At 40.8% G+C, this 27,607-nt stretch overlaps 1 protein-coding gene across 1 annotated transcript in view; it reads right to left on the bottom strand.

Moving 5' to 3' along the window:
• Positions 1-27,607, bottom strand: part of LIMCH1 (LIM and calponin homology domains 1) — a 117,525-nt gene that overhangs the window by 62,990 nt on the left and 26,928 nt on the right. The window contains exons 3-5 of the mRNA XM_026077533.1: positions 9,994-10,100; positions 6,599-6,629; positions 3,477-3,587 (exon numbers count right to left, since the gene is read on the bottom strand). Coding sequence (XP_025933318.1) covers positions 3,477-3,485 — 9 coding nt within the window. The 5' untranslated portion in view covers positions 3,486-3,587; positions 6,599-6,629; positions 9,994-10,100. The remainder of the gene's footprint in view (positions 1-3,476; positions 3,588-6,598; positions 6,630-9,993; positions 10,101-27,607) is intronic.

Here is a 27,607-nt window from a genome sequence, read left to right on the forward strand (position 1 = left end):
CATTATAATAAATCCCTTGTTTTAGTGAGTGTCTTACCATTAATTACAATAGTACAGGCTGAGAAAACCAAAAATAACTACTTTCATTCAAAGATAAATCTGTTTTTTCTTCCCCGACAGTAAGTAAAGTCAGAGATGTGGGTGCTATTATCAGGCTGACATTTTGCAACCCAAAGAGGTTGGAATGTGATTTTTTTTCCCCCAAAGTATTTGAATATTAATTCCTAATTAAAAAGCACCCCCTGGTTACAGCTAGCTGGAGCATAATGGCTAAGTTCAGTACAGCTCCTACTGTCCTTGACTGTTAAGGTCTTACCCATTACTAGCACTGCCAGTGAGCAGATCGGTCAAGAGCATCACAGTACTCTATAGCAGGCAACCTCCTTAAACAAAGGAGATTTGCTGGAGAAGAAGCAATTGAGGGAGGAGAGGACTGTGATATCACACAAAAGCTTCCATGCTGGAAAAGAGGGAGGCTTGAAGGGAAAGGGAAAGATCAGACCCAACGTCCTGCAGACTTTTCAGGAAGAAGGCTTAATTAGTGCCATTCACCATTACTCTGCCAAAATACCACAGCAAGGACTGCAGCAAAGGTTCCCTAAGGCCAAGCTAAATTGTGGTAATGCCAATAAGTAACCCCACTGCAAACTCAAATGAAAATATTTTCTAAAAGCAAGTAAAAAGTATCTGACAAAGTAGTAATTGAACCCTATGTAATTTCCTTCTCCATTCCTGCTTAGTGTGTGAACCAGAATACCTATAGAAACACCAGACAGCAAAGATTTGTCTCCCTGAAGTTTGTGTGATTTACACAGATCCAAGAACAAAACCAAAAATCCCATCAAAATCCTGTTGGAGAAACAATCCAAAAGCTTTCTTAAATCCAAATTCTCTAAAGCTCCTCATCTCTTCATACCAACCGGCTATTCTCAATACTCAGGCACACTTCCATTTTCTTAAATTATTGTATTTGAATGACACAGAAACACTCAACAGCTACAGGACTTAAAGTAAGGCAGAAAGCCCCATCCTGCATTCACTATCTTTTCAGAGTTTGAAAAAAGTCCAATTGTGAACTAATGAGTTCTGCAGCCCTACTTTCAAAGGCCTGCTTATGTTAATTTTGCATGCAACTCACTAGGAATTAGGAGGCAGGCACCAGGATGGTATCCTAGACTTTTGTAAACATGTTCTTTATAGCCTTCCCCTTGGCAAACTACTCACCCAATGAAACACTGTCTCACAAACAGGTACTTGTCCTGCATTGAACAAATACCATCTCCCAAATGTTATCAATAGGAAAAAGAAAGTGGTTATCTGCAGGACTGATAATGCCATAACGCAACACATAATAGCACGTTAGTCTTTCACATGATCTAATTAAAAATACAATATATCACCAAGTGGTATAGAAAGTGTGATTGCCAAATATAAAATGCATTTCTCCAGGAACCTCAACCCTCTGAATGTAATCAAAAAGCAGGAATGTTTGGTCACTTGGAATTTCCAGTTTTAAAATAAAGAAGAATGCATATCCAAATAGCTAATGAAATTAAAAACAGAGTAGCCATGAATAAAATTAGAAATGAATAGTCCTTTCATTCTGAGAAGTAGAAAAAGATGAATCCAAGACAACTTGCATTCAAGCTGTCTTTTGATTTGTTTATTAAAAAAAGAGGGTGGAGAGAATTTATAACAGAAAAACTAAACCAGACTGAACTATTATTTATGGTTGATTTAATTATTGAACTCTGTGGAAAAAAACGCCAGTAGAGAATGTAATAAAGTGTCTTTTCGTCACTCAGCCTCAGCTAAAGAGAACATCAGAGTGTTACACAGCATGATTAGTATGTTCTATTTTACAATCAAATCATCTCCAAATTCAGTAACAGGAAAGCCCACAACAGCCAATTTGAAATACTGAGGGGCCGTCAGAGCAGCGAGGGGAACTTACAAAGTGAGTTGCTAGTGGCCTTCATAACAGCACCATCTAAACAGACTTTTCAGGACTGAGAAGTGCTCTGTTTTTATATTAAAAGAATATATAGCTTTCAGCTTTTATGAGATCTCTACTCTGCTTCCACTTCCAACATCTGCAACAAATCAAATTCCAGCCTCTCTCTTTTGTCTTTTACCTGTAGTGCTCTGCTCTTCCAAGCCAGGCGCACCACTACTGGCTCCGCTGATAACCCTACCTTTTGGGCCCAGGCTATTTCAACCCACCAAAGGGCCCAAAGGGACCTCCTAAATGCTCTAACGATTAGTTAGATGGGTAAATATGACTCAGAAGAAGAGGAGCCTCACACTGTGAGATTAAACATTAAAAATGAAACTATGATACCATGTGGCACTAGCATTATAGCAAACTCCACTTTGACAATTTTTCTGCATTAGCTCCCTTGTCCAYCTTTGTTTCACTTTTCAGATTACAAACTCTCTGAAGCGAGCACTGCTTCTTCCCTGTATCTCCTATTTGGAAACAATCCACATAATAACTTAACTTCTTTGTTGCTTAGTCTCAGTCATATCACTCATGAGTGGCAAAGTCCTGAGTGATTTGTACAGCCAATTTCAAATGAGGACAAAAAAAACCTCTGCAGAGAAGCAGGAAGTTCTCTTTTCTTTTCCTCTCCATTTCCCCTTGTTCCTTCACGAGCAGCATGGCCAACACAAGCAACACTAGCACGGGGGGCTGCCGTCTTCGCATGCGCCTGCTCCTCCCTACTTCCATCCCCAGTAAATGCATGCTTGGATATCAACATTAACTACTACTGGGGCTCAGCGTCCCAGGCCCAGGTTCAGGACATGCTGTAGTGCTCAACCAGCAGTCCCCAGCAGTGCCAGCAGTGGCAACTCTTCCTTTCCACCACAGCTCAGCTTATCATAAGCCACCTCCAAAATCTGTTTTCCGCAAGAATTCAGAGCATGGCAAAACACAGGTTCATCCTAGCCATGACCTTTGTGAAACACGATCTCTTCCTTCTAGCCTTCAGCTTTATACTGAATACTTGGTTTGATGCTGATACTTGGTTTGATGCTTTGTGTTGCAACTGAAAACTGAATAAGGAAAGAGCTGCCCATGAGACTGAATGTTTAAAGAAAAAAAAAAATCTCTGCTCCCCCGGGGCCTGCCAGCTTATTTCTGAGTCTCAGCTCTTCTAGCTGAAACTGTGTCATAAATGAAAATAATTCAAACCAAAGACTACAGAAATGAAGATGACAGAGCCATGTGACAATTCTAAAGCCCTGTTTTACATCAAGTGCTTCATCATTAATATCATCGCAAAGTTGGCTGCCAAAAAAGCTGTGCTTACTATGGCTTGGTACAGTCAGAAACATTTTCAAAGAAAGTAGGGGTTTACTAAGTAATTTGTACTCCAGCCCCCCACCTCTTTCATATATAGCAACAAACAGAGTATTTATGGGACTAAAAATTTGAAATAAATTTCCATTCCCAAAACATAACAAAAAGATACCTTTCTCATCTGTGCCAGCAAACCTTCAAACTCCTTCAGGTTCAGGGTTGATCCACTATATGAGGTGCAGCTGTTTGCCGCTTTCCCTAGCCAATAAATGGTGACTAATACCTGCAGAAGTTAATAAGAATTATTCGAAGCCATCTACACAGTTACTTAGCTATATTTACTTCCCTTAAGTATATCTCATTTATTCTAAATTGCACAGCAGCACAGGATTTTGTTATAAATCCAAAGGAGATTGAAGGGAAGTGTCTCTCAATAGTTAAACATAAATACACCAGACAACTATTGAAACAGTCCTACAGAATACATAACTTAACACATTATCTTCCCAGTATTTTTTAAAAATTGAAACTCTCATGTCTTGCTGGAAAGTAAACAGTAAAAATAAATCTGAATAGAAAAACTAGACAAGATATTTGAAACTATTGCCAAGTGAGGAGGGCTCCAGAAGACACACTTATAAATATGCCCATTTGTAAATCCAACAGGAAAAAACCCAAAGGAATACTAATATTAGTGTTCATTAATTAAAACAGCTATGCATAATGGAATAAATAAAATGTCTGACGTGTGTCTGCCTATTTCAGCAAAAGGAAATGTAGTTTCATTTTGAATCATCTCAGCACAATTAACAAGATGACTCTGTAACGGTGACTTCTAGTGCCCAGGCTTAAGAAATGCTCAGTCCAAGACTAACCAACAGCCATGCGCATCTGGTTGCTTCTGTTACAATAAAGCAGAAAGAGTTGGTGGTTTCATTTCTGACTTAATGCCTATCCATAACTCAAAAGTCACATCAAAACTATCTCAGAAGAAATGCCAAGGATTACATCCTCTCGCTCCCTGAGGTAGCAAAGGAATTTGATCTGGCTCTGCTGGTGCTGTAGTTGTTCTAGGAAAGGAGAAATTAAGATGCTTGGGACTGTCAGCTCCAAAACCTCCAAAACCACTGATATTTATATAATGCAAGGAAAGCAAACTGCCTTCTCCTCTGGACCCACATACGTCTCCACTTATCCAGCTGCCCTATCTTTAGCGGTACCTGTGCAGCAGCAATTTGGACTGGAAACTGAGCATCAAAGGCAGTTCGACTCAATGTTTTGCAAAGGCTAAAATGTCAAAACAGCACTTCAGAACTCAGGGCATTTTTCTCATTTAATGCTCATTATTTCTGCATATTCCATGGCATAGCAAAGTATTTCACTGCAGAACAAACAGGAAATACTTTGATGTGGAAAAGATGTGCAACCAGTAATAAATAATAGTTGCCTACAATAGTTGCTAGTAACCATTTTAAGAAGTTAAATAAACTGAAATAATATATTTTATGTGCCAATCAGACAGGGCCATATAATGCATACTACATAGGGAATAAAAGAAAATAGAAATAGGAGAAATTTGAAGTGGGGGGGGGATAGGACAGGACAGAACAGACCGTCAGACTGTTCCTCCTAAAGCACTCAAATATCTTCGATACTTTGAATTTCTCCAAATTCCTTCAATACTTCTTCCTCAGCCATATATGCCAGACTTTAGATTATCCTTTTTCCATCAACTTTCTCTAACAGCCCTTTCTTTTATTTAAGTGTGATGTCCAAAGTCACACGTAGCACTCCAGCTGAGGCCCTACCAGAAAAGAATACACCATGTGTCATACAGATTGCTTGTTTAAAAGCACAACTGTGGTGTGTAAGATAAATAATATACATGCCATGAAATAACTGAATAACACTTTTAATATAGTTCTTTTTTTTCCTCATTTTGAAATTGCATCCAAATTGATACAACTGTGCTGAGGAGAAGGAGCTGGTTTTGCCAATACTGATTTTTTTTCTTGAAAAAACTTCTATCTGAACTGTTTTCCTTCAACCAGCACTACTCAGCACAGAATAACAAATTTATGTAAAAATTTCTTACAGTGCATGTTCTCAAGTGAAGTGAAAACACTTACAGATATAGTACTCCTAGCAACTTGGAAACTGTCCAATTCATTTTTCTATCCAGTTCTCTGATGAAGGTTGTGGTATTTTTATTTATTTCTGCTAGCATTTGATCACTTTCTCTTTTCTTCCTTTTTCCCCAACTGGCTTTTTTTTTTTTTTYCCCAAATAATGTTACATTTGCAAGCAATTCCAATTGGCTGCCAGCCGAAATTACAGTATCATGCACCTGGAAGGTATGTATTGCCTACAAACACAGAGTGGAGGACACTTTTGAAAGCTAACTTTACCTTCAAAATAATAAATCTATACAAAGATATTTAACCAGTGCCCACAAAGGTGCCAAAACACCAAAGCTGAACTCTTTCCCCGCAACTTTGGATGTTAGAAGAGAAAGATATTACTCTACTGATGACAGGAAAGACAGGATGAATTAGTTGTGTGATTTTTACCTGTAGCCATGATTACTGGCTTGCAAAGTTATTGGGAAAAGGTCTTGGCATTTCCTCACAGCTTATAGGGATGTCAGCCAAATATAAAATTGAATTTACAGTAGTTAACAGTTGACTAAAGACAGACAGTTTGCTAGGCTTTAGAAGAATAACTAACTCTGAGACCAGCAAAGTTTAGCCATTTTCTTTTCCACTTAACAATTACAGAATCCATTACTACTGCCATTAGTTTAAATCAACAAGAAATTAAAGTAAAACAGAATTAACTTTTCTGGAGAAACACTTATTTGTTTGGAAGAACAAAGAGAAAGCTAGCAAGCCTGATAGTAAAGATTGTATCCAGACCTAGTATGATCCTTTTGCTTCATTTTAAATGCTTTGTGCAAATTTACCTTATGCCTAGTATATTATAAAAGGCTACAAAAGCATAGCTTCAGGTGTGAGTCAAGCTGCTCCCAGTCAAAATCAGAATAGAGAGCAGAGATTACATTGCTCATTTCCTTATCTAAGCAGAGACAAACATTCTCCATTTTATTTCTGCTCTAAGGATGCTTTGCCATAGCAGCTCTGCCTAAATCTCCAATATAGCCTGGTTATACTTGTGTTTAAAAGTACTTTTCAGTGATACTCAACCATACCAAGCTTTTACTGACAGAATTCTAACTCAGGCCAAATACAGGATTAACCAGACAAAAAAAAAAAATACTCCAAGTTATATACTTACATTTTTCAGCTTCCTACTATAGTCAATGTTCCTGGTTGCACACACACACAGAAAAAAAGAGGAAAAAAAAAATCAGAAAGCAGACACACTTTCCAAGAGCGTGTATGCAGCAGATCACGTTTTCCCTAATAAAAGCCTGCAGAATGCTTCTGCTGGCTGGAAACACATGAAAGCTAAGAAGATGTAGTTCACACATTCATTTATTCATAATGTGGGAGTATTTTGTCACCATTACTTCAATCATTAAATTAGGATTCTGGAAGTACAAAAAGAAAATGTGTTTGTAATTGTCCCACAGTAAAGTAAAACAGTGCCAAAAATATTTCCTTTATACAGAGTTGCTGATTTGTTCAAAAAAGACCAAAGTCCTCACTGCTAAAACACATTCTGCTGTAATCTAATGGTCAGACTCTGCTCTCTAATAAATCATGCAACCCATACGGATTTTGAAAGCAAGTGAACATGCATGTGACCAGGAGGTATTTAACACAAACATTAAGGAAATAGAGCAGGTGTTTCTGAGCAAATAAGCACCACACAGAACAAGGAAGATGGAAGAAGCAACAAAGATTCTGCCAGTTACAACAGAACCTGTTGGGGAAAACATATTCTGCTTTATGAAGGTATGCTCAAGCACTCAGATGGAAATTGGCATCCTTCGCCATTTATTTTTCACCAACATTCCTCAACAAGGGTGGAAATTTTATGTTAGAAACAACAAAGCATGAGGTTGGCACAAACATAAACAACATTTCAAAAGTCAGCAAAGAAGCTATTAAAAAAAGAATGAAAGGAATGTGTATTGTTCTTAGGTGCTAAAAATAAATAAGAGCACTTCAGATTTAGTACAGATTGTCTCCTGATTATTATATAATGGAATTGCCTTCTATTTTAACAGTAAGTCCAGTCCAGCAATAAAAGTTACCTGACAAAACCAAAAATAAATGTATTTGTATCTGTGAGAATAGCAAAAGCTTAAAATTAAGTGGGTTTTGATAACACCTTTTTAAGTCAAAATTTTATCCATCAATGCTCACATACTAAGAAAAATAAAACACAGTCCTATTTTTTTAATAAAACAGCAGTAGAAAAGAGTCCTGTTTAACAAGTCAAGAAGAAATTCTTCATAGCATTAGCTCATAACTTTTAAAAGTTGAATGATCCAAAAAAAATAGATCTAATGCTTACTTCTATTAACAGCTATAGGAAAAAAATGTTTAAAATAAGCCATTATCTTAATCATGTACAATAATGCCATATTCATCTTTAGCCATAAAACAAATACTRTTTTTACTGTGTTTAAAAAATAACTTAAGCGTCTTCAAAGAGAGGTAAAAAAATCACCTTCATACTTTGGGATCTCGTTAGCAGAAGACAGTCTTGAACATATTTCTCTACAACAGTCATGGACTTGGCTTGTACACCTCGCTCAGTTACTCAGCGTGAACTTGGACAGTACTAGGAAAACATCTGGCTCATTTCCACAGCTGCTTTCTCTGTAGAGTCGAGGGGGGAAAAATCCCTGCCAGTGAGACATTTCACATCTACCTAACATCGTATTCAGCTGCGGGCCAACCCGGCTCTCCACAGTTTATTCCTCCTGGTTTAACTTGCTTAGATGCTGGACAGCTCTCTCTGGAGCTGCGAGCTCTTCCCAGGCTTTGCACCAGCTTCCAACAAGGTGCTCTGACATCCCCAGCTCCAAAAGGTCAAGCTTCTTATAAGAAGCACCATTTCTCTCTGGTTTTAAATGGAGACTAGGGATTGTTTCATAACTCACTCCAGCCACGCATTATCGTGCTTTGACAGGACATCATGAAGAACCTCTTTCATTGCAATATTGCCAGACTTAGAACAAGGCTAGGAAAGCCTCACAGCAGGTTCATTATATGTCCCCTCTCACTGGTATGTACATGGGAGAAGTGCCTCATGATCAGAGCCAGAAACTTGGAAAGGAGCAAAAAGCTGGAGACTATTCCCCAAAGCAAGGAAAGTGGCCAATTTGATTTTCAGAACCTTTGAATTTTCCCAGACAGTGCTTGAACACCATGAAAACTTGCCCAACTTTCACTGTCAGAAGGGAGAAAACTAGAATGCTGCTGAAATTTAGTAAATTGTTTCCATACACTTTTCTAAGATGGATGTGTCTGACCAGGATTTCATTAGTGATCTTTCTGGCCAAATGAAGCAAGGCCATTCAATCAACTCAGCAGTGTCTGCCTGTCTGTAGAGCAGTAACTTTTTAATATTACACATGATAGACCCAAAATTTCAGGAGAGCTTTTGAGTAACAGCAGTTAAAAATCTTGTTAATTTTATGAAATAGTATGTGTGTTTGGGGGCGGGTAGATGGAAACACTTGGTTTCCACTAGTATCAATGAGAGGAAAATACAGTTTGTCTGACTGTTTCTTTTCCTCTAGTCCATGATGACAAAGTCTTCCCTGAAAGGGACCACAGTCCATATTTAAGACACCAGTCTATGACTATACAGACTTTGATTCAAGCCTGCGTTGTGTGACCTTAAGCAAGTCAGTAATTCTTTCTGTGATAGTTTCTCATCTTTATTTTACATCACTTCACAGAATTGCTCAAAATATAAGCATTAGAGTCTAAGCACCTCAAAATCTTTACAGTAACGAGGGATGCACACATATCGTGGCAAAAAAAGCTGTTGACTAAATGGAGATTTTTTAAAATCATTTCAGCCAAAAAAAAGAAAAAAAGCAAATTAGCTGTTAGCAAGGAGAATCCATTAATATCTGTACATTATGCTGCAGTAAAAATGCATGTGTGTGGTAGTTTTGGATGGGATGATAAAGCATCTAAACCGTGGCATTCCAAGTTCATATAGTTTACACAGAAGTTCACAGCTCAAAGATAGCATTGTGTCACAACCCATTGCTCTTGTTAGAAAATAAATAGGCTATACTCTTGTCTGCAGCTTGTATTTTCTGAGAGACCTTCAATTACTGGTTCAAAACCAACAATCAAAGTCCTATAATGGATCTTCAAAACAGTTTAATCTGAAATAACACAGCAGTGATTTTTTTCACCAGCCTACACAGTTCATTAGTTAGAGAGAGAAAAAGAAAGTTATCGGTTTAGACCCCCACCCACCCACCAAGTCCCACACAATCTCATTGTTTGAACTAAACAAGTATTTTAAAAGAGCTGTGCATGATTACTCTGGGAAAAAAGATTGCCCTTAGAGAAAGAGTGCTGAAGAGAACAGTCTATTCTTTCCTGTGCTGCAGGTTTCAAAAAACTCAGCTTCATATTTGCTTTATACAAATGACAGTTCTCTACCCTTTTTGCTCATTCTTAAATATTTACTATTGAATCACATGCATCTGAGGCTACAACATGCTAACTGCAAACTGCTGATGCACTTACTTGACAGTTACTCTGTTTGATGTGTCCTGAAGGTCACCCGGATCAAAAAGCTGAGATTCTTTAAGTCCCAGCTCTTTGCAGCCTCTTAAGAATAAGATGATATTATCCTGAAACAAGGCAAAAATTAAATTCATTTAACTCTTCTTCATTGGAAAAAGCAATCCTACCAAACTGACCACTCCCTGACTAACCCAGTAACAACTCGCTAACAGTCATATCATTAGCTAAAGGAAAGACATTACCAGTTATAGCATTTAAAAAGTGAATATGTTTTGTCTGAAGACCTGATAAGCAAGAAGCAAAACTTTTCTTCTTCTAAATGCAAAACTCCAACAAGTTCTCTTTCCAAATGCAGATTTTGGCAATTTTTTAAAACAAAAAACCCCTGCTAACTGCCCCACCTACCACTGTAGGCTGCCAGCACAGCTTGAGCATGTTACAAAACAGAAGGGCAATGGCTGGATTTCTGAAGCAAGCAGGGAGGGTATATAAGCAATGGCCAGCTCCCATTTAAGCAAGAAGTTTGCTCAGAAAACATTTTGCATGTCAATATGAGCAAGTCAGTTACTGCTAGTTAACACAGCCTTTCTGCTGCCTCTCTGACTAACCAGCCAGAAGCCATTGGGAAAAGAGGTAAGTGCTCTCTCCCCAAACAAAAGCCTGGAACTACAGTCCAGATAACCACAGTCTGTAAGAGGAAACAGCACCAACTTTGTAACACAGTTCATGGAGAATTTACACTTTCCTGAGCAACTTATTCGCTGTTGCTTAAATCAATACCTAGTATTAGTAAATAGTAAGACTAAGCCAAACTGAAATAAGCTTCTTTCAAAGCAAGTTAGAGTCATCACACATGGCTTTCCACTGAGGGCACTAGATCAGTACACGTGTGCATATGTTTAATATATATTTTATACTTATATACACACATGCACATACACTTCTCCCCACATCCTTTCATTAAACCAGTGAAACTTTCTTATGCAGGTAAATGTTGAGGGTCAGAAGAGAACAAATTATTAGATTTGCAAGCTACTAAATCAGGAACTGCAATGATGCTTGTGTGGACAAGTAAAGATCAAAGGTAGAGGTTGATAGTCTATAAGACCATTCATTTAACATCGCCAGCTCTTCTTTCCACTGAAAATGACCTGCCGCATGAATAGTCAGAGAACTAGAGCGTGTTTCAGATGCTTGAAATACAGAAATGTGTTTTTTTAGATCAGGAAGACAGGCAAAGGCTTGAAGAGATGAGGCAGCTTTCACCTCTTATCTCCCCCTCCGTGACCAGAGCTCTGACCACATCCGCTCTCAGGCTTTCGTTTGGGTGGTACTGGCACAGCTCGGTGAGAGCGGCTCTGTTTACTTTGTCAGGGTGCAGTGCTCAGCATGCTAATCGCTGTGGCACTCTGCATGCCCACAGTCTTGCACACAAAGCTTGCTGTCACCAACCACATCACAAAAAATACGGGCTTGCAAATTTAGAGGACTCCAAATCTCCTTTTCTTCCCTGGCCGAAACTTAACAGCTCTGGAAGGAGGCCAAGGAGAAAGGAACAACAGTTGAGAGAGCAGAAAGCCCATAACCTAGAGACAGCATCATTCATGACATAAAAAGATGCTTGTAAAATTCTCCATCTGGCTTACTGTTTGCATCATAATTTTTCCACAGTATTTCCAACTGCAACATGAATAACTCTTATGTTTAGCCTTTGAAGGAGGACAGTTCTGGTCAATTCCAAATGGTGGGTGGAGCAATGTGTAAATCTAATAAAAATGGAAGAGCATTAAAAAGTTCCTAGCAACATTTCCTAATAAAAATATACAGACCATACAGGATACACCAACCTAAWAGGCTTAGAAAGCAATCAAGGGTGGGGGAACTCCAGGGAGTCTTAATTGCGCCCCTCTTGACGCCAAAAGTTCAAATGATAAATAGTAACAAAAATAATGGTCATTTGGCAGCCTGTGTAGTTTGGAAATTCAGTTCTTCTATTGATGAAATATCCACCTCTCAAAAAAACAGTGTCACAACCCTATGACTGTTTTTGTATATGCTTTTATTTTGATGGTCATCATAAAAGCAACGTTTGCCATCAGTTGCTGTAACACCATGTCCCAAAGTGTTCTTTGGAAAGCTGGTATCTCATAGCAGTAGGACAAACCATGTATGCCAACAAGATTCAAGCAGCGACCAATGAAAGAAGCATTTGCTTCTGTGACAACCTCATAGTTTTTATTTCCCAGTGGTCTTAACGATGGCAACATTTGTTTAAAAGGAGGGGAAAAAAATTGTTTTCAAGTGAGAAATGTTCAGGTAATCCTGCCTAGACTTCCTAAACTATTATTCACAAGCCAAAATGTATCTCATCATACTGCAAAACTGAACTTACCCTAGCTTGGTTCGGTGCCGGTGAAATTTGTATGTGTTAGTGCTGTTAAGACACTGGAGAACAATACGGCTAAACCACACAAAGGAGAACGAGTTTTATCATTAAGACCCAGCCCCTAGGAAAGCTTTCTCTGYGGATTACTACACCTTTCATTGGCCAAGTCCTGGTTTCTTTAGTTCTCAGAAGATTTTGCTTCCATTTTAAAAGAGAAATTATAATTCTTTATGTGTTAGCTGTAACTACTCGTTTTTTCATAGTTGCCTATTCTAAGGTCCCACTTCTTTGTTGCTGTTGAAGTAACGAAAAATGGGAAAGAAGATTTAAAAGCAACAAGGTATCTAAAGCATCCTAACCTTAAAAATGGGCTGAAACACACCTATGTGCAAGTCCAGCTCCTCACAACCTGACAAAGTTAAATAGGTCATGCAAATGGGTCACACTGCAATGGTGAGGATCACAGGCGCAGTCAGCTGGTGTGTCTGAGCTCACGGCACAGTATCTTTTACAACAGTCTCAAAGACAACACACACTGTCCCACACACATGTGGGCACGTACCCAAAACCCTGCCCCTCTTGCAGCTCCTACGGGGCAGCAACGCACAACCTTCTTGATACATTAAATGGAGATGGTGTCACCCTTCTCTCAGTGGTCACTTGCTGCAGTCACTGGATTGGAGCAGACAGAGGAGCAGTCGCTTGGTCAGCACCCCATTTCCTACAGCCCCAAAGGACCTGCAATGGCCTCCTGCTGCCTTACTCTCGTTTTAGTCCACACAAGAATGGTTCAGGGGCTCATTTCAATCAGACATCTTTTTCTGGTTCTTGTCTTTTGTACACACAGAGGAAGAGTGGGCTTAAGGACTGCAGTCTTTAATTTATCTTGTAAATTTGCTAGATTTTGTACAAAATTAGGCTTTATCTATTAAAACTGTAAAAATTATAAACAGTCTGATTGCAGAAGATGCTTCAGTGCAGTGACAGATACAGGACACAAACGTAAGTTTTATCAGTTAACCAGTGGGTTAAAAAACAAGAATTCTCTGCTTGCCTAAGCAGAGTCCTGGCAGTTACTGTTAGTTCTGCACTATAAGTAATAGAAATGTTTTGCTAGACTGAATTTCAGAGCAGAAAAATTAACAAACACAGAAAACATCACCACTTTTCAGGGCAAAGACAGCCATGGACCAGAAGGAAGGGAGCGTGGGGCAATGACCCCATGAATCCCAGGCAGAAGGACACACGGTGCTAGCCTGGAGTACGAGGAAGGAAGAGAATATAAAGCTCCCCCCATTTGCTCCTGCTCTCACAGTGGCATTTCAACACTGTCATCTTTTCAAGACGGGGGACGAGACAGTTGCTCAGTTGCCTCATTTTCTGGTGTGTAACTTGCATATGAAATAACCCTCACCTCTACAAAATCGCTGTGGCCAGCACGAACACCTGCAGCTAACACATACAGCACAGGAGGCAGAAGGACTACGTAAAGCATAATGAGGGAGGCAGGGAGTGAGGGAGGGAGAATATGCCACTCGCTCGTAAGTATTTTTTTGATCTGCTGTTTTTTAAAAAAACAGATAATCCATGTGCTGTAAATGTAAAAATACATTCACTGTATACCATTGTGTCATTTCCCCCTGCACAGAAAGTGGAGCACAAAATCCTAAATCCTGTAAAAAACAGAAATTGGCAGTTGTATAGGACAGACACCCCGGAAAGCCACCGCAAATTCACACTGTAGCACTGCCAACACACAAGACAGCTCACGCTAGTGAGAATCAAATAGTCACAGCAGGCAAATTCTCTCCATAGGATCTGCTGATCAGATGCAATGGAAAACAACTTGAATTTGGCCCATTTCCATTCCTTTCATCTTTCACAATAGTATACTAAGTATTCTCAGTCCAACCACACTGCAAACCCAAACTGCAGCTTATCACTGTGGAATGATCATTTGCCAGATGTACATAGCCTAGATCAGGTATATAGATAAACTTAGGGAAAACAAAACAAAATCAACCTATACGTTCGCAGAAAATACTGAATAAAATGCTAAGTGCATGCCACATCAAAAAGTTTGAGATATTAATAGTTGCCAGTAGTGCTGCACAGTTTGATAGGACAGCTGCAGAGGAACAGGTGGCATTTTTCATTTCTGGAATGCTCAAGTTTTATCTGTTGCAGAATAAATTGAAGGTTTCCAAAAAAAGAAAAAAGAAAAAATCCAAACTGCTTTTCTGAGCAATTTCAAATACAGACACTTAAAAGCATTTTGTTTACTCCCAACATTTCTTCCCAATTCCCTCATTCTCTATTTTAATTAAAAAAAGATGATGAAAAAATACTTACATAAAATCAATTGATTTTGACTGATTCACAATCTGACTGCAATGCAATGCTGAAATATTCAGTTCAAATCCACAAGGAAAGGACTTTTTTGAGAAAAGCTGGGAACTTCCCAACATTTCCCTGTTTTGGGTTGGTTTTTTTTGTGGGAGGGGGGTCTTTGTAAAAAAAACCACTTTTACGAAACATTGCTTTCCATAAATTTTCCAAATCAGAAGATCTGGAAGCAACTCAGTCATAGTCAGGACACATGCATTTGGAAACTTTAGGATGCTTTTATACCCAGAAGACAAAGGACTGCACCACACCAGGACTGGAGGCAAACCCTGTAATAGCATTAAAGGGGACAAAGCTACATACAGCCCAAAAGGGTTCTAGTACGTAAGAGCCTTACCTAACAAATAATAAACGCAGCACGAGGAAAAAGAGAAAAAGAGTGACACCAGGACCAAAGAGGGAAAGTAAAACTCACCAGTCAGTCAGTTTGATCTGATCCTTGCCTCTCAAACTACAATAAAAGTCCAGAGCAGCAAGAATTGCCAGCACATACACCCACTGGCCGGGAAGCTAAACAACTGCCACGCACAGATGTTGCACTAACCGCACTCCACCCACCTCCATTCACCAACTCACGCTGCACCCCGTTCAGTTTCAGATACCCCCCCAAAGAAAGCAAATAGAAATCACAAGAAATGGAAGCAGCAAAGGCAGGAACAGACTATCGCACAACAGCTGACTCTCCTTTCTCCTCAAAACAACACTTCACAGCAGTGAGACAGACAGAAAACAGTAGTAGGGCAAAGGAAAAAATTACTACCATGTGTGGAATCATATGAGCCTCTAGGACAAAAACTAGTCCCAGGGAATAAATACAGTGACGATGAGATCAAAATAGCAAGAGTAAGGGGCTGGCAGAAGGCAAAGCTGTACAGCTCTGAAAGCTGCGCTACAGGAGCAGCAGGGAAAAGGGCCGAGGTTGTCTGAGCTGAGCACCAGCAGCCAAAATGCCTGACAAGCTGTACCTGGAAGGGCTCAGCAGAAAAGACCACAAAGACTGTCTCTGCAAAGAAAGCCAGACCTTTCTCTGCTTCTCTTTGGACAGTCAACAAGGAAGGGATGCGTCTCCTGACATGACAGCCCTGGTCACTGAGCAAAAAGGCAAAAAACACCTTAAAAAAAACATGAAGGAGAAAAGGTCTGTTGAGAGCATTCTGCAACTACAAAAAACTAATCAGTAACCCCAAAAGTGGCTCTAAGCAATCTGCAAATATTATCTAAGGCTGCCAAGAGACATTCAGTACCAGATCCCCCAAGATCAAGTGAGAACTGCCAACTTCCTACCAAGGTGCTTAAGTGTGAATGCTTCCAATGGGACTTAGTATGTTGGAAAAGAATTTTCTAGGTTGGATTACAAGTGCCTAAATCCATAAGATAGTGCAAAACTTATCCTACTTTGATAGTGTGAAGAGAAAGCAGGGCRAAAAAAAAGCATGCTCCATTTATCTTTTTAGTGAGCTACTCTTAGCATTTTTGGCATCCAGCAAAATCTTTTGCTACTAGTTCCAATCATTAGTCTCATATAAAACATGAGCATATTCATTCTACATTAATGAAGTGTTGCAACTGAAAATAAACAGAAACAAGCATGCCATGAGAATTTGGGGAGGAGGTGCTCTGAAAAAACACAATACGCTAATGAAATGTGTTAAGCAAATCACATTATAGGCACATTTGTCCCTCAGGTTTCCAAAAGCACACTGTTTAAAATTAACAGCTTGCAATTCTGTAAGTAAACCAGAAGTACAGTAGCAGTGTTCACTCTTAATAAATTGATTGCCTTTGACATTTCTTAAATCTGTCCTCAAGTATCAGCAGACTTGCTTTTTAAAACTCTTTGCCCTGTAACAAATTTCAACGATATTTCTAAGTTTCTTACGTGACCTAGTGTATTATTATCATTACTACTGTGGTTATAGCTAAAATCCCAGACAGGAACAGTCATATCTGTGCATAATGAAAGGCAAATGCAAGGAGTTCAGAGCATAAAATGACTTTGCAGGTCCTGGGCAGGAAGTATAAACACAGCGTGAAATCTGGGTACTGAACAGAACGGATGATGTATCTTATTTCTGCAATTTTTTTAAATGAGCTTAAAAATCTCTGCAGCAGGCTATGATGTAGAAGGAGGTAAGAGACACTGTAGACAGGGAAGGGGAAGGATAACAGGGAAAAGGAAGAATAGGAGGGGACCACAGGAAAGAAGATAATCAAGAGCAGCCTTCAACACAACAGCAAAAGCAAGCCACGTGGGTGTGGGAGGGGTGCACGGAGTATGAGCACCAGGCAGACCCTATGACTTCACTATTTAAGTAGGCCCTGATACATTGCTCCTTGCTGCATCAGGTCATCATCCCCAAAGACACAAATGAAACATTTAAACAACTGGGGGCTAAGTCAACGTCCCAGTCTTTCAAGGGAGAGCAATCAGATGATGTGTATTTCTTCAGATTTGCCAAACCCAAGGTACACCCAGAATAAGACGGCTTTGTTTACAGCAATGAAGACACAGCACAGGCAAGCAAATCAAACCCCCAAAGCATTTTCAGGCTATTCACTAGCTCTGATGCTGATGAAATCATAGCCAGCTGTCAGCATCCACCCAGTCTTGGAGAAGGAGTGTCCACCTCATGCCATATACTATGGTTGCAGCCATACTATAGCCAAGGAAGAGGTCAAAATGTCCTTTCCACTCTCTCTCTGCAGCTTTTCAGTACCAAATCATACTGCTTGGCTTCTGAGGATTTGGGTCTCAGTTTTGTTATCTACTTACCATTTTTTTGATGAATAAAGCTCATCAAGAGCAAGCTCCTGTGCAGTAATGTGCAACCAAACAACTCCTAGAAGCTGCTGGGAATTCACCTTGTTAAATCCAGAGTCAGATGGGTAAAAACACAAAGAGGGAGGAGACACCACTGAAAAAGCAAAGCTTGGTTCCTTTTGCTGTGATGAAAAGGACTGTCATTTGCCTTGCTCTGTCTTGTTGGCTGGGCTATGGTGTGGAGGAATGGTTAGGCCAAAAGGGCCATGATCTGTTAAAAATGAGCAATCCCGCCTACGATTACATAGAATAAGGCTCAGCGTGTGGGCAAGCTGCTGTCCTTGAAGTCTCCTCTAAACAGGAACATCGCCGGTGTCGACATCAAGANTGGAAGTATCTTGGATGGTCCATTGCAGAGTCTAAAATTCGGCCCCAAAAGACAGAACTCACAACGCGGTTGAGCACCCTGCATGATGTACAGACCCTGCTTGGGGACRTACAGTGGGTGCGACATTGTGTTGGTATCTCCAATACCAATATTGCGCCCCTGACGGTGCTATTGCGAGGCACTAATCCTGCTAACAAAATTACTTTGACACCTGAACAACATGCTGTGTTACAGCATATCACACAAAAAYTACATTCRGCATGGTCCTCTCGACGCCTCCTAAACCTTCCCATATCCCTAATMATATGTAATGGGAAAGACTCACCATATGCGGTCGTTTGTCAGTGGCAAAACAGAAGCGGGGAATCTCTCTCCCCTATTCTGATCAATGCCACTGCCAAACGCAAAAACCAAAACGATGCATTTCATATCTTGGAATGGGTATTCCTGAGTGTACAACCAAAAACGAGTATCCAGACCCGAACCGAAGCAGTAGGTGAATTGATACGCAAAGGGCGATCAAGAATCTTAGAGATCAGTGGTCAAGAGCCGAACGATATCAGTATACCTGTTAACATGGCTGACCTAGAGTGGTGGCTCCAAAACGCTGTGGCCATACAAAACGCTCTGTTAGGTTTCTGGGGTAAGGTACATTCGTGTCAGCCTCAGGGAAAGTTATGGCAGGTGCTACAGCGAAATCAATGGATAGAAAAGTCCAAAGTAAGTAGGGAACCCCTTTCAGATGGCGTTACTGTCTACACGGATGCGGGTAAGCGCTTGCGACGTGCCGCGTGCGTGTGGAAAGAAAGTGAGCAATGGAAACAACACGTCATGGAGGGACAGCCTCRGGATTCCCTTCAGACTTTAGAATTAACTGCGGTAGTTTGGGCTCTAACTAATTGGTTGAATACCCCTCTAAACGTAGTGACTGATTCAATGTATGTAGCAGGGATAGTACCACGGCTGGAGGATGCCTTAATAAGGGAAACATCTAACCCGAGGTTGGGAAGCCTGTTCATCACCTTGCGCTCTGTGCTGGGTCAACGAACAGCGGCTTGCTGCGTTATCCACATTCGTAGCCACCAGTTAGATGTAGGGCTAGGACAAGGCAATCAGCTCGCTGACAGCCTGGTTAGCTCAGTGTGTCATCTACCCCCTATGGACAAATTCCAGCAAGCTAGACAGAGTCACGACACATTCCACCAGAACACAAAAGGGCTAAGAAGACAATTTGGTTTAACAGAGAGTGAGGCCCGAGGTATTGTACAGGCTTGCCCAAGATGTGGGAACCATGGCCCAGGTATTGGGCTTGGGGTAAATCCAAAAGGGTTAAAGGCTCTAGAATTATGGCAAATGGATGTCACTCATGTTCCAGAATTCGGTCGGTTAAAGTATGTACATGTGACCATTGATACCTTTTCAAAAATGATATGGGCAACTGCATTACCCGGAGAAAAGGCACAACATGYGTGCAAACACCTGTTGGCTTGTTTCGCCATATTGGGCGTACCGGAGCGGATAAAAACGGATAATGGACCTGCCTATATCAGCCACAAATTCAGGGCGTTTCTGTCCCRATGGGGAGTTGATCATGTTACWGGAATCCCACACTCACCCACTGGACAGGGCCTAGTGGAGYGCACCCAYCAAGTGTTAAAAGACTACCTAAGGAAGCAAAAGGGTGAGGAGACGGACGCACAGCAGAGACTGCACCGTGCGCTCTTCACCCTGAATTATCTCTGTCTCATGGGCGACCGTGAGGAACCCCCGGTGATCATTCACCACCAAAATCTTAAGTTTAATAACACAACAACGTTACCACAGTTTAAAGTAATGTATAGGGACCCAGTCTCCAGAATATGGACTGGGCCCGCCCCTGTTGTCTTCAATGGTCGAGGTTATATGTGTGTCTCTACAGATCGTGGTCCAGTGTGGGTACCCAGCAAGAACGCGAAGCCTGTCTTGACTCATCATGACTCATCCAACGGGCAAGAGGATGGGGAACCTGATTCTGGGGGTACTGCTCCCAGTGGTAATGACTCTTCACAAGATTGATCCCAGGCCAAACATGTGGGTAACCTGGGCGAAYGAAACGGGCCAGCAAGCATTTTGCTTGTCACTGGCCTCAGCTACCCGACCCTTTAGAATGTGTTTAGTAGGGATCCCAAGCTTTGACGCAGCGGCTTTCTCGCGCTTCGCTGCTCGTAATTGTAGTAAGAGTATTTCAACCGCTACCTGTAGTGTTACGCTCATCAATAGCTTGAACACAACTCTGCCTTGGGATCCACAGGAATTAAATCTGCTYGGGGCAATGCGTATCGGAAACACGTCAAAAAACTGGACACAAACGTGTCTATACTTTAAAGGAGGGTTTCAGGAAAAAAGGCGGGGATCTGTACCACGCAATTGGACTGATGTCAGCCCAACGGACGAGCACTATCGAAACTTAACCGGTCCCTTTTGCAGTGTCAATGATTCCTCCAATACGCCCCTAGGAGTTTATAAGCCCGATGACTTCCGGGGCGCATACAATATAGGGCCTCCCAGGGCATTGCCGCCTGGAGTATTTCTTATATGTGGGGACCGAGCTTGGCAAGGCATTCCTGGGAACGCAGAGGGGGGGTCCGTGCTATCTAGGGAAATTGACCCTATTGGCCCCGGATGCCAATTGGTGGAGGAATGTCACAGGAAAGGGGAGTARTGTCYGCCGCAAGAGAGCTRTTACTGGCTTGTCCCCCGACTGTGATGACAGGGTCTCCCTGTTAAGTYSCACAGAGCGAGTGTTTCTGTCYTTTTTCGTACCCGGGGCGGCCGCCGGCAACGCCCTGAACCAGATCGGGCGTTTAGCCTGCTGGGCGGAAAARCAAGCCAACRTCACCACGCAGGTGATTGAAAGCCTGCTGGAAGACCAAAAAGGCCTAAGGCATGCCATACTGCAAGACCGGGCTGCAATTGACTTTCTATTGCTAGCCCAAGGCCATGGTTGTGAGGATTTTGAAGGTATGTGCTGCATGAATTTGTCTGATCATAGTGAATCCATTCACAAACAATTGCAGTGGTTGAAGGAGCACACAAGCAAAATCCGTCAGAACCATGGGTTATTAGACAAATGGCTAACTAACCTGTTTGGAAATCTACCTCAATGGCTAATAGGATTGCTTACTGAAGGCTTACGCATTCTACTAATCCTTATAATTGTATGTTTATGTTTATGTGTAGTATTAAGCTGTATTAAGAAAGCTCTGCTGAAAGTAGTGAACCAAGCCTGGATTGCTCAAAAACAAGAAGGGGGAATTGTGGAGGAATGGTTAGGCCAAAAGGGCCATGATCTGTTAAAAATGAGCAATCCCGCCTACGATTACATAGAATAAGGCTCAGCGTGTGGGCAAGCTGCTGTCCTTGAAGTCTCCTCTAAACAGGAACATCGCCGGTGTCGACATCAAGAAAAGGGGAGGCAGCACACAGCTCTGACCGCAAAGCTACTAACACAAGCAGTCGCCCGACACCAATCCTGTCACGGCACATCGCGCGTATACAGGGGGCCTTAACCAATAGTAGCATTGTAACTAACGCAAGCTTCTGCTCATTGTCTATATATACTCTGTAAAAGCTTGAATAAAGGGAGAACGACCATACTCATATTGAGACTCATCGCTACTCCGGGCCCGTCCCCCCACTCCGACACTATGGCACATGCCATTATAAAACCTACTGCAGAGCAGGTTGGAGAAGAAAGAAAATGAAAGAAACATCACAACGCAGAGCTCTCAGTGCAACAGGAGCTTAGAATTTGAGGTCTGTACCCCTTCTTATCCATCCTCCTGGCAATATTTACACTAGCTGAAGAAGGAATGAAAAAAGCCAGGAAGACAAATTTGACCTTTACTTGCTCTCACACATCATGGATTATGAGTGCTGGAAGTAGGACTAGATCTAAACAGAGATTTCAAGGACCCCTGAAATCATGTTTAGTGTCACAATATTTCTTTCCAAACATTCTTTTGGGGCAAACTGGACATTCTCAGTTCTCAGCACATCCCTGTCCGACAACTGAGCTTTACAGCAAAATATAAAAATGGGTAAGAAATCCATAACCAAGAACAAAATGCTCTTTTCTAGGTTTGATGTATTTCTGTGTAATTATTAGGACATGATAAATTGTTAAAAAAAGTACACAGTACGACTACCTACTTAGGAGATCTCAAGGACAGCCATCTAGAGCAAACTGCATTGAGTAAATAAAAAATACATAAACTTTAAATCCAGAGTAATAAATTGTAGCAACTACTACAGTAGATACTGTGAAGATGAAAAGAGCCTACAAATCAGGGGGTTACAAGTAATGGGACCACCAAAGAAACTAACCTGAGCCTTAAATATGAAGGAGTAGAGTTTCCACTAGACATTCCGTTAAAAAGTAGACTAACCTGCATATGAAAAAAAGAAATTCATAGATGAATAAAGTTGAATTGCCTCCTGAGTGAAATATCTGAAAAGTACACCCCCAGGGTAATTTAAAAGAAACACTGCAAGTAGTTTGAGCTCCAACACAAACAAGTTTTTCATGTGTTACATGCAGCAATCAACTACACCCAAACATTGCTGAGCAAACCTTTACCTTTCCTGACTGCTGTCAAGGCAATCATGTGTTAAGCCACATGTGCCATAGCAAAACAGATGTTTCTCAAAAGCTATTTATATGTGTGCTCCTGCTGAGATACTGTACTACGGTAGTAATAAAGATTACCTATGCAAAGTAGGCCTATGTGCTATTTTTTCCCCATGTTTTCCTTAACTTTGTTAGTAGATCTAATACAAGATACTACCTTTTCTTACATACTCCTGCTTCCTTTCTCTGCCTAGATATTCCAAGCTTCATGGGATCCATTTATCACATCTGGTGTCTCAGGGCATGTTACTCAATGCCTGCTTTCTACCTTTGCTTGAACTGTGGAGAAAATAATAACCCTATTTTCCAGGAAGAGCTGTTTGACTACTCCAGGGAACCACCAGGTACAACTTGCCACAGGACTTTTGAGATGGAGTGGGGCTAGCAGAGAAGGAAAATGAGGAAAATCCTGTACACCATGATCCTCTCCACCTGAAAAAGTGTGTCTGAGGATCATTAGCTACCTGTCTAACATAATCTATTATGAACTAGTATAGGTAACTTCAAGCATAATCAGTGCACTGCACCTGCAAGCACATTCACAGGGATGACTATCTGAAAAACACTTTTTAACTTGTGATCACCGAAATGAATATTTCTGTTTTCTCTCCCTCAGTATATCCAAAGCAGACAGCAAAGACAGAAAGAGAAACTGGAAATAAGCATTCGTGAGATTTACACCTGATGCTCTTCTGAAACACAAGAGCAAACCTAATTAATCATAAAGTAATGGATGGCTCTGTGACACAAAGCCATCTTAAGAGTTACAGCTTAATTCTTATTTTCTCCTGGTCATTTATCAGCTCTCTTCCTATTCAGGCACATAAGCAGATTTCATTCGAGTTGTACAGACCTGGAAAATACAGGATATTATGAAAATGTGTGCCTGAAGAATCTCAGTTGAAAAGGTTTTGCTGTATCCAGCTGTACAGAACTAGCTGGGCATGAAATTTTGAACATCCAGGGCCAGAAAAAAAGCTGAAATTCTGTGCAGCATACTTTTAAGGCATGAAACTGTAATGGTACAAAAGGAACAGATATTTAAAAATTAAAACCAGTTTTTCATGAAACCTCTGCAAGTGAACATATTACCACCCCCGGCAGCCTCAGATAATCACAGCAACTACTAACATGACTTTACTTTCTTGCCCCTTGTTTTTACTTGGTATGTTCTCTTTTGCCTGATATATTAAGCAGAGTTATCTTCCATTTAAAGTGAACAAACAGTAACAACTGGCCAATACTCAGACTTCTCTCAGCAGAGACATCAATCAGCTATGCAAGGATCAGGGTACTGCACAGCCAGAGCAGTTGGAGGGCCTCTAAGCCTCGATATCCAAGTACAACTGCTGAAGGTGGGCCTCAAAAGACACATGAAAGCTGCCTGTGGGGGCCGAGGGCCTGGCAGTAGCTGTTAGAATCAGACCAAATTTCTATTCCCGAAGGCAAACAGCAAAATAGTGAAACCGCCAAGGAGGACTCATTCCTGTTCAGTTCATGACCTCTGCAAAAAAAGCAACAAATTCCTTTTCTCCTTTCAAATTAAACATCTACTCTTTATTGCCAAGGAGTATGTTTTAATAATCTGTGGTGTTCAAGGTTTGATAAACATCAGAAATCTCTTTGCTGCTGTTATATGATACCTGACATACATTTTTCCCACACTCATAGCTTTGCATTTTCATGCCAACATTACATAAAACATACTGTACTTCTTCAATGTTGGGGTTTCCTTGCAAATGCTTCTAAAAGAAACTGTCCAAGTCCAAAAAATACTAAGTTTTTTTTTAATTGGCTTTTTTATACTGAATGAAGTTCCAGCACATTCCAGTTGAAAAAAAACCCAAAGCCCTACATTATTGTTTGACCTCCAGTTGTCTAGAATGACTTCAGTGAGAAAAGGAAGGGGAAAAAATCAGTAAGTCTGTTTGTTGCATGTGCATTTTACAGACAACCAAAGTATCTATGCAAAAAGATTTTAAGTAAATCAATGCCTATTCTTAGCTTTGACCATACATATTGTAACTGCCTAAATTACTAAATATCACAACATTCAATCCATATACCTGTAGATTCTTAGACTCGAAAACATACATTTGGTGTCCAGGTAACATACGGCCATAACTCACAATCATCCTGAAATTTTCCTATTTTGGATTTTATATGGTAAATATTCAAGGTAAGATGAGCTACCCAATAGTATTGCAGTGATTTATTTTCTGTCCCTTTTCAACCATCAGTAAACTATTTGCTAGATGTAATTCAAAAGCTGACAGAATTATTAATGAAGCTATAGTAACTGCAAATTTAGATAGACTATGCCAAATAGCCAACTGCCATCACTATTGTTGATTAAGTCTATAGAGGTTGTGCAGATATGCTTTTGAAGGGCCACTCAGAAAGCAGGTTCCATGGGTCGCATTTGGATGGTAGAGTGGTTTACTGTTCTGAAGACTAAGTTTGCAGCAGGAAGGAAAAGTACAATTACATACTGTATTCAAAAAGCAGAATGCAAATTTCCTCACATTTATGGGCATAAATCAATGATTAAGTCAAGATGGAAAGAAAGGAATTCTTCTTTAATATGTTTTTTTCTTGTTGAAAGGTTTTCTCCCAACTCTTTCAAAATGTTATGGTTCTGGTTTCTCTCAGAGGCAGATTATAGAAGAAAAGGACCTCTTCTCTCACAAGACAGATAATTTCTGTTCTTCCCTTTTCTGTTAACACACTGCCGGTGTACTTGAAGCCTACTTGAGCTACATCCTCTCTCCTCTAGGAATGCACAAAGAGGCAAGGGCAGGACAACGAACACACGCATAGCACCAGTTCTCAGGAACAGGAAGCGAGCAGTGGAGATGGCGGAAATAGCTTGTCAGACTTAGGGACAGGAAAAGAAAGGGGGAAAAACCAGTTATTACTGATATTTTACACCTTAAATTTTCAGTTTATACCCTGCCTTCTGTCCTAACCAGATCTGAAAACATCTTTTGTTTGTAGAGAAAAACAACTAAACCACACTTATAATTAAGCTTACCTGGGTATAGCCAAAGCTTCCTGCTCAGAACAGTCACATCAGACTTGCAGAGATGTTCATGCATCCTCAGACAACAAGCTACCAACTCCTGCATTGTTATTTCTGAAAACCTTTGCAATTTAAAGCCAGATAATATAGACAGAGACAAAACTTAGCTGATGAGTGTATAAAGGAAAAGGGTAAATTTAAAGCAATTACTATTTTTTCCTCTTCTCAATAGGAAGACTCAGACTACAGGTGGTTGATCAAAGAGAGGTGCATCTAGACTGGAGAACCAGTAGAGGCCAGCAAGATTATTAGGCTAGGCTTTATGGGCCATGAACGCAGCTGTACGAGCTCCAGAGCCAACAAGAAGCCGCCAGCAATTTAACTGATTTAAAGCACTGCAGAGTCCCAGTCCCAAACCAGCTCACATGCCTCCAAACCCCACCCACAGATGCAGATTTCTGGAGAATGCAGACATTACACATGGCTACCCAAAATCAGCTTGAGGCCAGCAGGACATATTGGCTCTGGAAAACACCTCTACACCATCCTTCCTAGTGACCAGGGAATACTCATCAGACACAGCATAGCTTTGCCTGAAGCATCCAGGCCCAGCACTGTGCTGAAACTAATGTGCTGTTCTTAACTCTGGAGAGCCTGCTACAGGGCCACCTGGGATTTACAAGGTTAACAGACATAGCCCCATTCAAATACAGGGGTACAGAGCTATGCAGTCACTGTGTGTGATGTGGGAACACCATCCAAGCTGAAGCAGTTATGCACACGCTGTGCGGCGTACACACACYGAGCCCAACAACCCAGGATCTACCAGACCCGCTGGGCACACTCTTCATACCTGACTTGTGCATTCTTGTACCAGCCAGTCTGGAGCTGTACCGGGTGTACACACAGCTGTATGCACAGCCGTGCATGCCCAGACTGTGCCTATGATTGCAAAGTGACTGTAGCATCAGCTAGCACATGAGCAGTGTCCATCCTCTGGGGCTTTTTGGGTACCTGGACAACATGGTCTGTGCTGAGCCAGGGTGGCAAACATTGCTGCTGAGCCTGCATGGGCTGGCTGTTCAATAAGTTACCCACAACATGCAGATTATCCAAGGTTTTCTGTCACCTGGCATAACCCAAACTCCACCTTCCATTATCCTGAATGAAAGAGCTGACTATTTTCCTCTTACTTTTACTTCCCATCCGCTTCCTAGACTCAGTTGGGCACTTTTATTCCTCTAACATGTATTGTAAAGTTATAAAGGACAAGGTTATATTCTGTATAGAAACAATATTTGCATATTGTTATACAAACAGAACAAATCATAATGGAAGCTCTGACAGAGGATACTGACCACAGTCTTTGCAGGTTTTAATTTGCTTACATAAATTGCTTGTACACAGGCATAATCTAATATTGCTCAAATTCAGCCAAAAAAAACCCCAAACAAACAGAATAAGCAACATAAACTATTCTCGGGAAGATAAACTATCCACAAGAACTTTTATTGTAAGTACTTTGATAAAGCCAAGTATGGTTGCATTCACTTGCAGCTCTTTAAAAAAATGTGGAAGTCTAGAATCCAAGAAGTTTCAGTTCTCTAGAATCATATTTTAGAAAGCAAATTTTAATCAGGATTGGGTGGCTCAATAGATTGGGTAATAGCATTTAAAAAATTAAGTGATTAATCTCTGATCAATCAGAGAATAAGGACTGAAGAGCATTTAAGGTCTCAAACACCCCTGGGAACTAGCCAACTTGGTGTAATACTGTGGGTGCTGACTGTAGGCATTTTTTGAAAATTATATTTTCTCACACACTGTCCTCATGCTTACGAGTAGTTTCTTCTAAATTTCTCTAAAACCACCCCATTACCCTCCCCAAAATTCTGCATTGTCATTATGCTGATGAAGAGCCAACAGCAGTTAGACCCCAGGTTTGCTGATAATACTGTCCTGGCAAATACTTCATTACTGTG

Source organism: Apteryx rowi, unplaced genomic scaffold, assembly GCF_003343035.1.
Source record: "Apteryx rowi isolate R43461 unplaced genomic scaffold, aptRow1 scaffold_457, whole genome shotgun sequence".
Lineage (NCBI taxonomy): Eukaryota > Metazoa > Chordata > Aves > Apterygiformes > Apterygidae > Apteryx > Apteryx rowi.